Source organism: Montipora foliosa, chromosome 6 (genome assembly GCF_036669935.1).
Source record: "Montipora foliosa isolate CH-2021 chromosome 6, ASM3666993v2, whole genome shotgun sequence".
Lineage (NCBI taxonomy): Eukaryota > Metazoa > Cnidaria > Anthozoa > Scleractinia > Acroporidae > Montipora > Montipora foliosa.
This window is the reverse complement of record NC_090874.1, coordinates 7,028,980-7,043,979: the sequence shown is the minus strand read 5'-3', so window position 1 is coordinate 7,043,979 and position 15,000 is coordinate 7,028,980. Positions and strand designations below refer to the sequence as shown.

Genomic DNA, 15,000 nt, shown 5'->3' with positions numbered 1-15,000 from the left:
GCCGCTGCAACCTTGTATTATCACCGGCTAAGAAACAAGTTTGAAAAGGAGAAAATGTCGGTTACCAAACCTCAAGAGAAAGCTAACCATTTTAAAATCAAGTACTGGACTTGACCACTATTCAGCAATGATTTTATACATACTAATTAGATTTGGTAAATAATCGGTGCAATTGTCAGCCAATTGATCTTTCGTTGTTAAGTGGATAAAATCAGTTCCTTCACATTGGGTGCTCCGCGTTCACATCACGTCTAGGGATTCAACTTCTACTCTTTTCTTTTCATCTGCTACCACAAGTCTTGGGGCAGAGTAATCTAAATTGACGACATCAGTCAATCCAGGGAAAATTACGAATTGTCGATAATCGTCATGTCAGAGGTAGAGGTTATGTTGAACGTCTCGTGCTTTCTGGTCCCTGAGTAATGAAAAGACCATATTTATATTCTCAATATTGGACTGGAACTAGCTTGCAATGGAGGCTAATGCGGGAGAATATATTAAAAAGTATTTGCATCTGAAAAGATTTCCCCGCATTAGCCTCCATTGCAAGTAGCCTCCTTGCAGCCGTTTTTTTTGTGTCGGTCCCATTCTTCCTCCCCACGGCTGCAAAGGAGGCTACCACTGCAAGCTAGTTCCAGTCCAATATTGAGAATACGAATATGGTCTCTTACGAATAGATAGCGCCAACCTCGTTATTGTAAATTGGCAGAAAAATGTTTGGTCTTGGTGGGGCACTGCCGATAAGCAATAGGAAGATTTAGCAAGGACAACGGCATCGTCATCTACAACGTCACTTCAAAATATAACTTTCCGCTATCGTATTTCGCGATTATTCCATCTTGTTCACCTTGAACAATAGGGGCGAAACATCATGTAACTGGATTTATAGGAATGGCTGTGAACGATTTCCTGATGTATGCTCACGTTGTCGTCAAAACCTGAAATTTGGTGATTTCATGTTGTTTTGTGGACCACGGCAAAAAAATACACTGAAGTGCTTTCTGCACGTGCAGCACGATTATTTTTCTTGTTTTAACCAATGATATCCTTGCTTTGTGGCGTTGTCGTTGCTAAAACTCCCGGCTAACATTACGTGCACGTGGTGAACATGTGTTAAGGGATGAAACAAAATACGCGACTACAGTTGCTATGGTTTTAGACCACGCTGCACAACCCAAATTTTCCCGAGCATTGAGCAAGTTATACGAAATTGATCCGTAGTTTGCCGATTGGATTCATCAGTGTTTAGACTTCTTGTGATTTGGCAGTAGTTTTGGTTGGTTTACGACAGTTACATGAAAAGCCGTTCTAGTGTTTCTTAACTGTTTTCCTTTTGGAGTCATGTTCCCGCGGCAAGTACCGAGGAGAGGAAACAAGGTACAAGTTTAGGGCGAAATCAAAAACCTTTCAGCATCAATTGTAAAATACTGTTATTTATTAGGCATCCTAGCAGAATATTATTTACAAATTTATTATTCACACATTTCCATACACACGATAAGTTAAAGCAACGACGGAAAAAAATAATGAAAAAGTAACTACAGCAAATTATTATTATTCAAAAGGATCGGGAATCAATGAGCTTGTTAAGATATCACGGACAATTGCGAAGAAAATGTCGAAGGACAGAAAAAAGGGTTCAGAAAAGTAGCCTTGAAAAGTGTCAGGAAAAAGTCTTAATTCGACGTGACAAAGAAAAAACGAAAAGTCCGCCTTAAAAATCAGGAAGAAAAGGAAAACGCGCGAGAAGATCAGACAGCATTTCCGATCCCAAGACGACAATCTAGCAACGGTAACCGAGCCCTGGTCGGAACCCTTTCGTTAATATGCTTCCTTCCGATTTCGATCGCTTAGCAAACTGAGAAAACCTCTTAAGCTCATGAGAGTAATTTTCGTCTAACATCGTGAGGTAGCACTGGGGCTCGCAGTATTCCTTAAAAACAAGAAAGGTGGCAACGTGTTAAAAACAAAACAAGGCAAGGTTGGTTTACAAATCTCACAACTCACCATATGTCCATATTCAAAATAAACAATCTCTTTACCTTGCATTTGCTGAAGAACGCTTTGTAGCCACCTTCGATAAGATACAGTTCTGGGTAAAACAATTTAGGGTACAAGTGCATGCTCCGGTCTCTGTTTCGAAGAAAACGAGACCTAAAAAGATATTCTTAAGTTAGAATGCATAATGTCCAGCGTATGGCGTCGGAAGAGACGCTACGAATGGTGGTACAACCACTAGCATACAAAAGGCAGCTTGGATTTTCCTGTGACTACCATCAAAAGTGTTGGCAGACCAGTCCCAACCACTCGTCACCTCCCCTTGCCAATTCGCCCTCCCCTACACCCCCTAGGGGCAATGTTGGGTGGTTGTGTGTTCAAATTTTCGGCACGGCTCGTGTGAAATTGGCACGGGTGCCTAAAAAGAGATTGGCAAACTTTGTTTACACATAGCCTCTCCACGTGGAGAGGCTATGGTTTACACTACACCATTTTTACCGTATCAAAAATACCGTGCCAAAATTTTTGGGCCCGGGTAAGTTCTCTTATAGACATGCGCAGTTCAATTATAATCAAGAACGTCCGCGTGATTTTGGTGGAGAATGAGCAGCCATCTTGAAAAATACGCAAAAAAACCGCTAGCCTATATGAATTAAGGCTCAAATTTGGCCCTTTAAAGTGTTTTCACTACTTGTTCTATCCGAACCGTGCCTATTTTTTCAGCACCCGTATCATTTTTACCCGTGCTCGGACTACCTCGCCGAAGGTCCCAGCACGGGTAAGAATTTTGGTTCGGCACGGATGAAATTTGGTACTGACAGGTTATTTACACTGCAAATTTTATCCGAGCCGAACCTTTTTTTTTGGAACCCGTGCCAATTTCACCCGAGCCGTGCCAAAAAATTTCTGTAGTGTAAACCGGGCTTAATATGCGTTACTCGGTATCTACAGAATGCTCATCATTTCACATTGTGCAGTAGGAACTTATTTCTATGACGACATTTGGAGATTAATTCAGTTCTTTTGTTTAGCAGGAGTTTTGGATCAGCTCTAACAATGGCCACTTTTTCGGATAGGCAAAGGTCACCCTTCCTTGTACCACACTTGTACATACATGGCGATGCAAATGATGCGATGCACCACTTGAGGGTGGAATTTGCGTTGTTGCCCTTCAGTTTCCATGTGTGTTTAAAACGCTCAGACTCGTTGCAGTATTTTCTTGACCTAAGGGACTTGGTAGGGTTGTTATATCGGGTCTTGAATCGTGCAATTGCAGAGTTTAACGTGAAAGCCCTATGGGCGGAAAGTGCAATGCCCCAGCTGAAGATCATCACGTCCTACTGCGATGATCTTCGATCTAAACGCTGCTTTCAGGATACCAAGTTACAAGAATTGATCCTTCTTGCAGTCTATGTAACTGATACTCTCACTTACATATCGGGTCCTCTCTTGGATGAGAACTCGCAGTGGAATATTAAAATATTCTTCTTTCCAGTCAGGCTAATCTTCGGCTTTTCAAGAAACTCGCGAACAATTTGCTCCGTCGTGTAAATGTTTTGTGCACCCTATGTGAAAGAAAAACTAAGTCAAGTGGAATAACGAACTCCTGGGAAAGTGGTTGACGCCGACAATAGGGAACTTAAGCAACGACAACGGCGACGGCAACGAGAACATCACAAATTTGCATATTTAGTGGGCTAAAACAATAGCTTTGCACGCCCTGCACGTGCGTTTTTCACTTTTGTCCATTTCTTTGCCGTCGTCAGCAAAACAACAACGTGAAATAGACAAATTTGAGGTTTTAAGGAGAACGTCAGCACTTGACGGTAAAGTTTCATTTTCTCCCCTAAATTAAGCGCCGTTCCGACCAATGTCATTTTTGAGGAACTACCACACCCTTGTCATATGAAAAGGGTTGACATGTTTGCAAAGTGATTACAATGACGCGAATTTATTTTTTGAGGTGACGTTCTCGGTGCCGTCGCCGTCGTCGTTGCTTTAGTTCCCTAATATTGGGAAAGAGACTGGGAAATTCACCCCCTCTCGCTCGCAACCTGCTTTGGTGTCAGGCGGTCGTGTATTTGCGTATATACCACTATCACCCATTCACTCGTGCCCTCGAACGGGATATTGTAGGCATGTAGCAGCTGTGTAGTACGTTCTGTACCTTAAGGTACCCTAAGGTAAATTTCGTAGTTGTAGCCGATCTGGAGAAACTGAAGAACTCTGAAGTAGGGCTTACAGGTGTTGGCCAAATTTAAGTTACAGATGAGTTTTCGTTTTTTTTTAACGACAAATTTTACCTTGATATGGCCCGCATTGTACTCATAAGGATAACGGCAGTCTATGATGTGAGCTTCCACCTCAGGAAATTCATTATCTAACACGCGTGCGACCTGTACAGAGAAGAAGAATTGAACAAAAGAATTCTGAAAACCAACGTAAACCATCGAACATATACGGTATTTTCTGCGATGCTAAATTTTCTTTCTGCTTTCTGCAAAATACCTTTTACTGTTCCTTACCGTTTCAGGCGTCAAACATTTGAGATCATCATGTTGTCCCGGAATGGATGGAAGCGTGTAGGGCTGCAATGACACAAAAGAAACGACTATTGACCATCGATTTAAGAAATGCCAGAAACAAATGTCCAAAGAGCTTTGAAGGGGGGGGGGGGAATCTTCGGGTTTTATTGTCTGGGGGATGGGGATACTGTCATCTCAAAATATAAATTCGCGTTATTGTAATCACTTGGTGACTATTTCAACCTTTTAAATATGACAAGGGTGTGGTAGTTCCTCAAAAATGACACTGATCGGAACGGCGCTTAATTTAAAAGAAAAATGAAAATTTATCCTCAAGTGCTGACGTTCTACTGTTTTCGCTCACTTGCATTAGATTCGGCACAAGAGAAAAGCCAGTTCGACGTTTGAACCGGGCCTTACGCTCCCTACAAGTCTGTATTCTCTTTGCAATTCATTGATCTCTACAATAGTCTGCTTTCACCTTTATTAATATTTTTTTATAAATATTTTTTTTTCTTCGTTTTAATCATTTCCTTTCACTAGTGATACTTGTATATTTTACTGTCTAATGCCGCCTCAAGGGCAAAAGGGTTCAAAATTAGTGTGAAAATACACCACAGTTACGTGAAAACACACCACTCAGTTGGAAAAACCCGGAAATGGACCATTCAAAATGTATAAACTGAAAGAAAATCAATTAACAAGGTTTCTCTAAACTTACCCCACTGAAGTCTCCAACAACATTTTTATGACCTGAAATCGAAAATGAGAAGCTTCAATTGGTAAATTTTCATTTACCCGATTATACGGACTTTCGGGAGAACAGATGGGACATGTGCAATGCTCAGAAGAAGATTTCTCAAGCCGTAATTGTCACGCAGCTAGAACGGAAAAAATTCTCTTCGAAGTTCTTTGCTTCCATGGAAACGCTTGAAATGCGGGCGGCTAACTGCAATTTAAGTTTCTCGTAGTTTTGTTTTGCTTTGTGATTAAATTCCAAAGCTTTAAACAGTGCGTATCAAGCTTATAAAACTGAGAACAAGAGCTCAATAGATTAGAGACTGTAACTAAATCAAATACAACCAATTTAAAGCACATCGAAGTTCTTTTTGATGAGAGGGCAAAGCCAAAATATCCAGAGGAAAACTTCTCAGAATTGAGAAGAGAGTGAGTGTGTAGGATTCAGTTGAAAAATTTAGTCAAACCTGAATCATCAAGAAGATTTCCCAATTCACCATGTTCAAAAGTTGCTGAATGAGAGCGTCTCAGAGGAGAAAGGTTGTTAACATGTGCTGATGGCAGTAATGCCTGCAATTAGAAATCAACCAATTGAAAACAAATGATCAGAAATATTCTATTATTACATAAACATCAATGAAATACCAACTGTTGCTATGGTTACAAATGAAAATCCCGCCTTTGGATGCCTTTTGTGAAATGATTTACATGGTCACTTGGAGATACAAAATTTCTCTTCTTGTGTTGAAAAATATTTCACGAGTGAGCGCAGCGAACGAGTGAAATATTTTTCAACACTCGTAGAGAAATTTCGTATCTCTGCGTGGCCGTGTAATATCCTCTATTTATTATATAGATACTGATGAAATACCAGGATTTTTCCTTTTACTTAAAAAATCATATCTTCACCGCACGCAGTGAACATATTTTTACCTTTCACATGTGAGAATATAGGTGACGTCATGGTAACGAACACGATTGGCCAATAAAACACGAGCTTCCTTTTCAATGTAAGATACTTTTGTGCTTTAATATAATTCTTCTCTACTACATTAACATTTAAATGGCAAAATTTGACATTATGATGATTTGTTTTTCATAACTTTCATATCTTGTTCCATGTTACACAACAGGCACGTTTTAGCGGTTGGTGACCACTTTTTCATCATTTCGAAAATGAGTGAAACAAGTTGCTTTAAATCTGGACATTTCATCAATATCTGTATAATAAACAGAACATTCCATGGCTGCTTGGGGGTATAAATTTTATCTTCTTGCTCTGAAAGTATCTCTCACTCGTTTGCTTCACTCAGTCATGAGAGATACTTTCAGCACGCGAAGATAAAATTTGTATCCCCGGGTGACCATGTAAAATCCTCTATATCTGATCACCCACTGGCAGGCCTCTAAACTGGGTGTGGCACCTTGCTTATCCTACCCCCAGCATTCATCACTGTTTAGAACTTAGCTGCAAGAGAATGTTCTCAAGGTCAAAGAAAAAGCTAGCTGTGCTGGCAATTGCAACAGAGAGGATGTTACTAGAGGATTCTTGTTCTCTGGCTTAACTCATTTGACAGAACAGCCATCTTCCAGACCTTGGAGAAAATTCCTCTGGCATCCATGCTACATGTACACTGTTTAAGTCAATTCCAGATAACTGAGGAATTTTACAGCATCTGTGTAAAATTTTTGTTCTCTAAATGGACAACACTGCAATGCAGGTCTAGCTTGGGGTCCTGTTGTACTGTCCGCGTCATCTTAATAGTAAATGTTTATGCATTTGATTTAAAATCTAGACAGTCAGCAACACACTACATACCACATCAAGCATGGGTGAGTGACTGCTCGCACCTTCAATGACAGACATACATCTTTGTCTACAGAGTCAAATCAAATACATGCAAGGTATGTGTAAGAAAAAACAAAGGGCATAAATTCATCAAAATTGTGATGTTGTGAATTTTGTACTTGGAATTACTTTCAAATGGACAATTACCCATACCTGAACTTTTTTCTGAGGTTTGGGCTTGGATCTCTACGAGGATTGGGTCTCTGTCAACATCAATCACACAACAGGGTAAATGACTTTAGAAGAGGATGGCACCTTTCCAAATTCCACAGTATTCTGATCATACAGCATTTTTGGAAGCATATTTCAACATAAATATGCCCCGCTGGCCTGCTGCTAACAAAACTACATTGTTCACAGTTGACTACATTGTAGGTCCTTTATTCATTTTTGAAAGACAAGTGTTGGAGACAAGTTGAAAACAAGTGTTGCACGAGATGTAGCATCCAGTTCATCCTCTTTAACCAAGAAGGCAAAACTACATGATTGTATTTATGGTGAACTGCAGCATAAGCTAGTCCCATGAGAAAGTTGTAATTAAATAATAACATCAACTATCACCCCCCTACACATTTCAGATGGTTAACTTCAATGATTGACAGTTAGTTTACCTTAATGGCAAAGGAATTTGACCTCTGTCTGCGTGACAATCTCTCATTGGTAGGACTCCCAGATGCCACAGTGTAGGCTCTATCTCTGCCAGCATTGAACAAATCTCTGGGTTTATAACCTGATTCAGATGCCTACAAAAGTAACCCACAAAAATTTTCTAAAACGAAGTATAACTAGGCACAAAGATTCTTTGCTGAAATTAACCCATTGACCCCTGGGAGTGAGACTCAACAACAGATTTTACTGTCTAATGCCAGACAATTTTAGTCGTCGACTGGCGGCGTCCTTGGGCTATTGAGGTGTCAATGGGTTAAGGTTGATTTAATATTAAAAAGAATGTAAATTTAAGTGTTCCTTTTTAACCTTTGGTGTGTCTCTAGTGCTATTCCGTTCCTTGTCTGTTTCCTGTGAGAGAAAAAAAAGAGACCAAAAAGTGATTTTAATTGACTTCAATGCAGCTAGGCTGGTCTTCCAAAAACAAATTTAAGCAAACAAATTAATGAGCACAAAGTGCATGCAGGAGTACCACTTTATTTCCCTGGGAATCAACAATTTCAAACACATGCACTTTTTTTCACAGTGAATCTATGTGGCCTTCATGTCATGAAATTAAAACCTTATAATTCAAAAATAAAATAAATTAACAACCACCATGGGAGTACCTCGACTTTTCAGAGACTACGAGGACAAGGTGCATACACAAAACAATCCAAAATATTGACCCTTTATTTTCACTCAATTTTTTTCAATTTTTTTTCTTACCTAAACCATGTCTGGTTTAGACACCATTAAACCAAATTGTTGCATGAGAAATTAGACAGAGACCATCGCTTGGGAAGGCAGTTTTTGTGGTGTGCATGCTATTTATCTCTTTGGCTGATTTACTGTTAATCTACTTTGCTAAATTTGATTGTAAGTTACACAGCCAGCCTCGATTAGGTAGCTTGCAAGTTGTGTAAATTCTCCAATTTGTTAAATTGAAACTATTCAAATAAAAAGATGACGATGATGACGAGTAAAGGGGTACTACATGTAATACAAAGATGAATGTGTGGTTTGTTGGCAAGAAGGTGTACAATGTATCTGTTCAACACTCTGTTGCAGTTTGTGGGCACAGTACATGTTTGATTGAAAGTTAGGCAGATCTTCAGCATAGGGATAGGCTTGGCCCCAAGTAACTGAAGGTTCTGTGCATTTTGGAGCAGAAAAGCAGTTTGTGGAAAAAGAACTCATTTGGGGGAACACTGGAATGGGACTGGGGAAGAGGAGGAGGTGCTTTTCTTATGCCATCCCCCTATCTGCTTGCTCATCTGCTCTAACATGGACAAAGCTGCCAGCTATTCAGTCGAGTACAGCTAAGACAGACCTACAAAATTCAGCAATGCAAGAATTCAGGTGTATCAAACTGAGTGTAACACTGTTAAGAGAAAAAAAATTACAAGACACTGAAAATATATCACATACCTCCCTAGAAACCAAAGGAGCATTGACAAGCTCAGTTATCCCCAAGGGTAACTGTGAACACTCATTCTATAAGGGAAAATAAAAGTCATGAAATCATGAAAGCTGCCAGGTGTTTGGATGAAAATTTTTGCAAATTATTAAAACTGTTGCTGTACCTCTTTGCCCTGCTCTTGTGCCAGGTCTTCCATGAATCCATCATCGTCTCCATCTATATCAAAATCAAACTCGTATGTTTCACTGTCTTGACTGTTACACTCTGATGACGATGATGGGAGGAGGGATGATCTCGGCTGGACCTGCAAATTGAAAAAGGCAAACAGGTAATGAAGTTGTGAGTCAGTATCTGAAATCTGACATCATTATCATCAAGTGCCATCTACATGTACTAGTAGCACAGGTCGGCTAACATGGATCTCCAGCTGTTATGTACAATCTTCTGCTCTTCTGATATATCCATCATTAGTGTGCAATGACCATTCTTTGATGTTCTTCATCCAGGTACTTCTTGATCTCCCCCGTCCTCTCTTCCCTTCAATTTTGCCTTCCAGTTACTGTAACAATGTTTGGATCGATCTCACTCTTATTAGTGTCCAAAATACTGGCATTTTCTTTTCTTTATTGTGACTAATAATGATCTTGTTACATTTGCCATCTTTAAAATTGCTCCATTGGTTTTAAGTCCCGTCCATGATCCTCTTAACATTTTTCTATACACTCACATCTCAAAAGCCTCTAGTTTACTTTCCATGGTTTTGGTCGAAGTCCATGTTTCACAACCATATTCATACAATGCAATAAGTATGGGTTATTGACCAAGCGTGAGGTCAAGATGACTGGATATTGGCCAAGTTCTTTTTTTGCGTGTTTATGGACCGAGACGAAGTCGAGGTCCATAAACACGCAAAAAAAAGAACGAGGCCAATATCCAGTCATCTTGACCGAACAATCTTGGTCAATAAAGGATTTATTATATGACTTAAAAGACCAAAAAATGATCTTTGATCTTGCGGGACCAAGCGAGAAATCCCGAGCGGGCAGTATCGCTCCATCTTGCCCGCTCGGGTAGCCAATCAGAGCGCGCGATTTGGTTCACCTTGCCCGCTCACGGAGCTAGTCATATAATAATAATTATTATTGTCTTGACCTAATGGGTTAAGTTGTCTAGCATTAAAGGGTTTACAACAAATATTTATCCACTAATATTTCAGCAGAAGAAATAATGAACAGTGAATCCAAAAGATGACACTACCTGTGGTGAAGGATCGGATAAAGTTCTCCCTGATGAAGGCTTTGGCAGTTTCCCACCTACTGGACACTTAGGATGAACAAACTGGAAATCTCTGTCCTGAGCCGAGTGAAATAATTCACTTGTTTTCCAAGTAGCTTCTTTGTCTGCATTTAAGTTAAACGAAATGTTCTCCTTGTTGGCAGAGTAATTAGGGCTTTCGCCAGTCTCAACCTAATAAAATTTAAGCGAAATGCATCCAGTCACCAACAGCATCAAGACCAATATGTGGACCAAACATTGTCCACATCATACTACAAAAACCACTGATCTGTGGAATGGACCCAAATTTTTGAGCGACTCCCCTGCCCGCTTCAGTTTAACATTTTGATAAAATTCCTTTCCCACGGTGTGAGCAGTCGCTAGCTTTTGGTGTCAAGGTGTACTGGAACAACCACAACAATGGAAAGATTTGTTTTCAAAATCATGAGTCCCAGGGGGTAATGGAGAAAATTGTTCTGAAGGAGACAATTCCACTGGTTCTCCTAACAGGCCTTTAAAAAACAAAAAGAGCCCAGTCCTAGATCAAAGCAGAATCACTCACTTCTACCAGTGACAAGATTATTGGTGGAGACTTGAATTAAATTGATGCAAAACCGTGAGGCCACACATTAAAACTCACATAACTTCAAAGAAAATCAACAAGAAACTAAAACATATCAATGCAATCTATTTTCTTGGGAGAAAAATGCATAAACCATATGTGTTCTTAGTCTTACGTGCATTCATGATCAATTGCGATCAAAACGCTTTCTGCCATTTTCAGCGGAATCATAGTAAAATCAATCAATCAATCATAGCAATCAATCAAATCAATCATATTAAAAGTTTCCTCGCTTTCACATCGGCTGTTTAACAAAGATGGCCGCCAAGAGTGGGCAGACTGAATTGTTTGCATTCTTTTTAAAGAATCACGTTCCAGAACAGGTATTTTGAATAAATTTTTACTTTCTATATTGTTTTGTTTTCTCATAAATACCGTGGTATTTCCGCTAACTGGAGAATATTTTACGAACTATTTCATTGCCTTTGAATGAAGTGAAAGTGACTGTTTCTTTTGTTCATAAATATTTTATCATAACCTTTGCTAATTCTGAAGCCCAGAAAACTGGAAATTGTCTTTCCAAGCTTGTAGATTTCAAAATTTTCTGCATGCCCCCGGACCCCCCTAGAAGAGAGGCAGCTTTAGGGCCACCGCATTGTCACAGCCACCTACTCTCACATGGGTAAGACACCTACTCAAAATTTTATTGAAAGCCCTGTTTTATCAAACCCAATACTCTTTTTATGAAGGTAAAACTACTAACTTACTGGTAAGGAATGCCACCTTTTAAACGAGGGTCGCCTAGAAAAGAAAGATGTCATATCATATGGCTGTGACCGAAAAAGAAACTTAAGGGGAAGTCATTTATTTTGCTTCCCTCTCAAAACTTTAAAAGGAAAAAGGAAGAGGGCTGCGGAAATCCAAATTCCAAATGTTCAGTTCAAGGAGCATGAGAGACACTTAAGCTTCATTAATTTACAGAATATTTATTGATATTTTTCTCTGACAACTTTATCGAAATCACAAAAATAGCTTAAGAGGAGGAAATATTAAAACACATAGGTGAGGAAGACAGGAAAATAACCAAACATTATTTCATGCTACTCCGGCTTAAAATGAATGCAACTTAGAAAGTTACGGGTCTTGAAGTTTTTATCACATTCATTTTAAGCTAAAGTAGCATGAAACTATGTGTGATTGTCCGCCTGGGTGCTTTGTGAACAGTTGTGTGAACTGTAATCTACCTTATAATTTGCAGGAAAATAATCCTTGTGAAAGGGTTTTGGCTGGGGAATATGGCTGGGGAATACTGTTACAAAACCAAAAACAGCTGTTCCCCCCCCCCCCCCCCAAAAAAAAAAAAATCATGCATTCATGAATACTGTGTAAAATTTAATGCTATGCTTTTTACAATGACCAGCCAAGTTGATGGACAAAATTAATTCAACAGCCTCACCAGCAGATTTGTAAAACAATAGCAAAACACGTGTTGGACGGAAACAGCTGGGTTGCCAACAAAAGATTTAAATTATCCAGTTAACACCTCATCAACAAGTGGCAAGAATATTACTTTTCTCCGACATGATTGTTTGATCAGCTTGAAGCTCAGAGATTTATCTTGATATAATATGTTTGAAAACTTATCTAGAAACAATTAACAAAAAAAACTGGAAAGTCACACACACCTTTGCCTTCTTTTTTCAGCGTTTGACCTAAAAAAACAAAAGACAAAACTCATCACAAGACCATGTCACATTTAACATAACGAAATCACCATGTATAGTTCACTGTATATATGGCGGGCTACTGATGGTTCAAGAAAATGTTCGGATGTAATGGTCTCATTTCAAAGGACTAATTCAGATTGTGAAACAGGCAATAAAGAGGAGCAAGGCAGCCAAGACTTCAACCAAAAAAATTAGGAAAAAACCCGACACAAAGATATGGGTAAACGAAATATAGGGTAAAGTTTGAAACACCAAAATGGAACTTACTTTAAAATCTCCAGGGAAGGCGAATCAAATGCAAATCCCCTTGGCGGAGAGTCGGGACAGTAACCTTGACAGATAAAGAAAGAGATGCCGTGAGTAAGGAAAATTACTATGGATTTCTTCTGCTGAAGACAATAATGCATGAATGACAATCTCATAGTCATACCCGATTCGTTCGAAATGGTAGAAAGAGACCTCTGAAAAGCTCCGCTTGAATTCGGTGTTGCAAAATCACCAGACAGGGAGAGTTTTCTTTTCGGAGTACTCCTCAAACTAAAAAAGCGAAGAGAAAGCAAAATGTGTTTAGCTCAAAACGACAGACCTGTTTTAACTTAATGAAGTAAGTAACTCAAATACCGTTCGATTATACCGCCATGAGGTCGTCACGAGACGAAAGCAAAACCACGTTTACCTGTTTTCGAAATTTTTCGTCAACTCCGCCATTGGAGAAAGCACCGTGTTAGACGCAATGTTGAACGATTGTTTCCTCCTTGGTAATTCCAACTCAAGATAGCTTCCAGCTCTAGGTTTTACTCCGTCCATATTGGAAATCGACAAAGGCAAGAACTCAAGCGATAGGATACAACTATTAATACAAAATTTCAGCGCGAAAATAACGGCTACTTAGTCCCCAAAGTGAGATAAAACTAAAAAAGGATGATTCTAAGCTACTAATGCATGGTTTGTGACCAAGTGGACGAAGAAAGCTGAATGCTGAAAGAGCAATTCGATACAACCACAGCTTTTCAAACTTTCCCCCGCATTGCCAGGTGAAAACATTAGCCGTATCGCCAGCCAATCAGAGCGGTTTGTTTTCCGTTTCCTGGGAATCTCATTTTCATTTTTTTCCCGCTTCGTCAAACTTCCGGTTAGCCTGAGCCTCGTTCCCAGTCTTTCCTCTCGCGCATTTTTTGGTATTCACAAAACAAACAAAAATGCAGTGTTTTAGAAGACGGGTTATCTAGAATCTTCAGTCACTCACCGAACCATTCTTTAACATTTATTGCACATGGGCCGTAATACCAGATGCAGCTTTAAATTTGCCGGGCATTGAGCATTTTTCTAAGAATCAATATTCCGTGCACTGCTTTCAATTGAAAAGACATTTTAATAGAGGCAAATCCATCGCACGGGGCGTTGTCCTATCCGATGTCCAAGCAATACCACTGCCAAAGAAAACTTCGGAGTAAGCTTGGACAGCTTTTATAAGTACTGACCGTGTAGGTTCTTCCTATGTCAAATGTACCACTTACAATTTCAGTCGCAGAAGCGGTTATTGAAACTAAAAACCCAAGGCAAAAATGAAAATCGGCAAGGGCAGCTAACATTCTGGAAAGGCGCAAGATCCAGAACATCGAGTGAAGTAGGGCAGTGAATGAGGGTAAATTTAATAGTGGGATAAAGAGAGTTGATAAATTGCATGAATTAAATTAATTTAGCATGTCCCAACGGTCCAAAGATCAAGAATGTCATCTCTATACCTCCACCACAGATTGGGCTTAATAGTCCCTGTCATAGCTTTCTGGTCGAGAATTCCCATAGCTAACAATCGGCGTAGCTACAGTCACTTTTTGGTCCCATGGCCGGCCCATGAATTTGAAAGAGATTGAGAGTTGTTGTGTTGGAGACAGATTTAACAGCTTCGACAATGCAATCAGTAGATGGAAAATTAGTTGTTCGAGAGTTAAGAGCTTCTGTGATTGTATCCCGGGGATTGCACTGATACCCAAAATTGTTGTCAATATTGGAAAACATGGCGATAACGTCCCATGAATTTCTTTAGGAAAAGGGCCCAATTTATTGAGATCTTCATTCTTAACGAAGAATGGTAATTTTTGAGCAAGAGACTTGAGATTAGTCCCTTATCAAGCCACTTCTGGTGCCGATAATTGAAATTTTGTAATTAACCATTCAAAGGCCTTTCTTTTCGGATCCTATTACAATGGTATTCTCTATTTTCGAATTCCCCATGATACACTTTGTTTGCCCCTCAA

The 15,000-nt window shown here is 39.5% G+C and overlaps 1 protein-coding gene and 1 long non-coding RNA gene across 2 annotated transcripts; one reads left to right on the top strand and one right to left on the bottom strand.

Annotated features, from left to right (window-relative positions):
- Positions 1 to 1,415: 1,415 nt before the first annotated feature.
- LOC138008611 (M-phase inducer phosphatase-like) lies at positions 1,416 to 13,787 on the bottom strand. The gene is made up of 19 exons (XM_068855935.1): positions 13,419 to 13,787; positions 13,173 to 13,279; positions 13,010 to 13,073; positions 12,701 to 12,727; positions 11,783 to 11,816; positions 10,436 to 10,645; positions 9,342 to 9,482; positions 9,187 to 9,252; positions 8,086 to 8,127; positions 7,722 to 7,853; positions 7,264 to 7,313; positions 7,081 to 7,138; positions 5,729 to 5,831; positions 5,245 to 5,276; positions 4,524 to 4,586; positions 4,302 to 4,394; positions 3,433 to 3,563; positions 2,043 to 2,154; positions 1,416 to 1,933 (listed from the first exon to the last, which is right to left on the bottom strand). Exons 1-19 carry the CDS (start codon positions 13,547 to 13,549, stop codon positions 1,784 to 1,786), a joined length of 1,746 nt encoding a protein of 581 aa, XP_068712036.1. The 5' UTR covers positions 13,550 to 13,787; the 3' UTR covers positions 1,416 to 1,783.
- LOC138008612 (uncharacterized) lies at positions 6,130 to 10,524 on the top strand. Its single transcript, XR_011124263.1, has 3 exons — positions 6,130 to 6,271; positions 7,058 to 7,166; positions 10,395 to 10,524. It is a non-coding gene; the product is annotated as an uncharacterized lncRNA (long non-coding RNA).
- Positions 13,788 to 15,000: the final 1,213 nt, after the last annotated feature.

Bases quoted from the DNA above. Each gene is read 5' to 3' on its own strand.
- LOC138008611 (XM_068855935.1), bottom strand. From the start codon at position 13,549: ATGGACGGAGTAAAACCTAGAGCTGGAAGCTATCTTGAGTTGGAATTA. The intron at 7,139-7,263 runs GTATGGGTAATT...TTGACTCTGTAG, and splicing joins AACCTCAGAAAAAAGTTCAG to ACAAAGATGTATGTCTGTCA. The intron at 5,832-7,080 runs GTATGTAGTGTG...TTCTAATTGCAG, and splicing joins ACTCACCCATGCTTGATGTG to GCATTACTGCCATCAGCACA.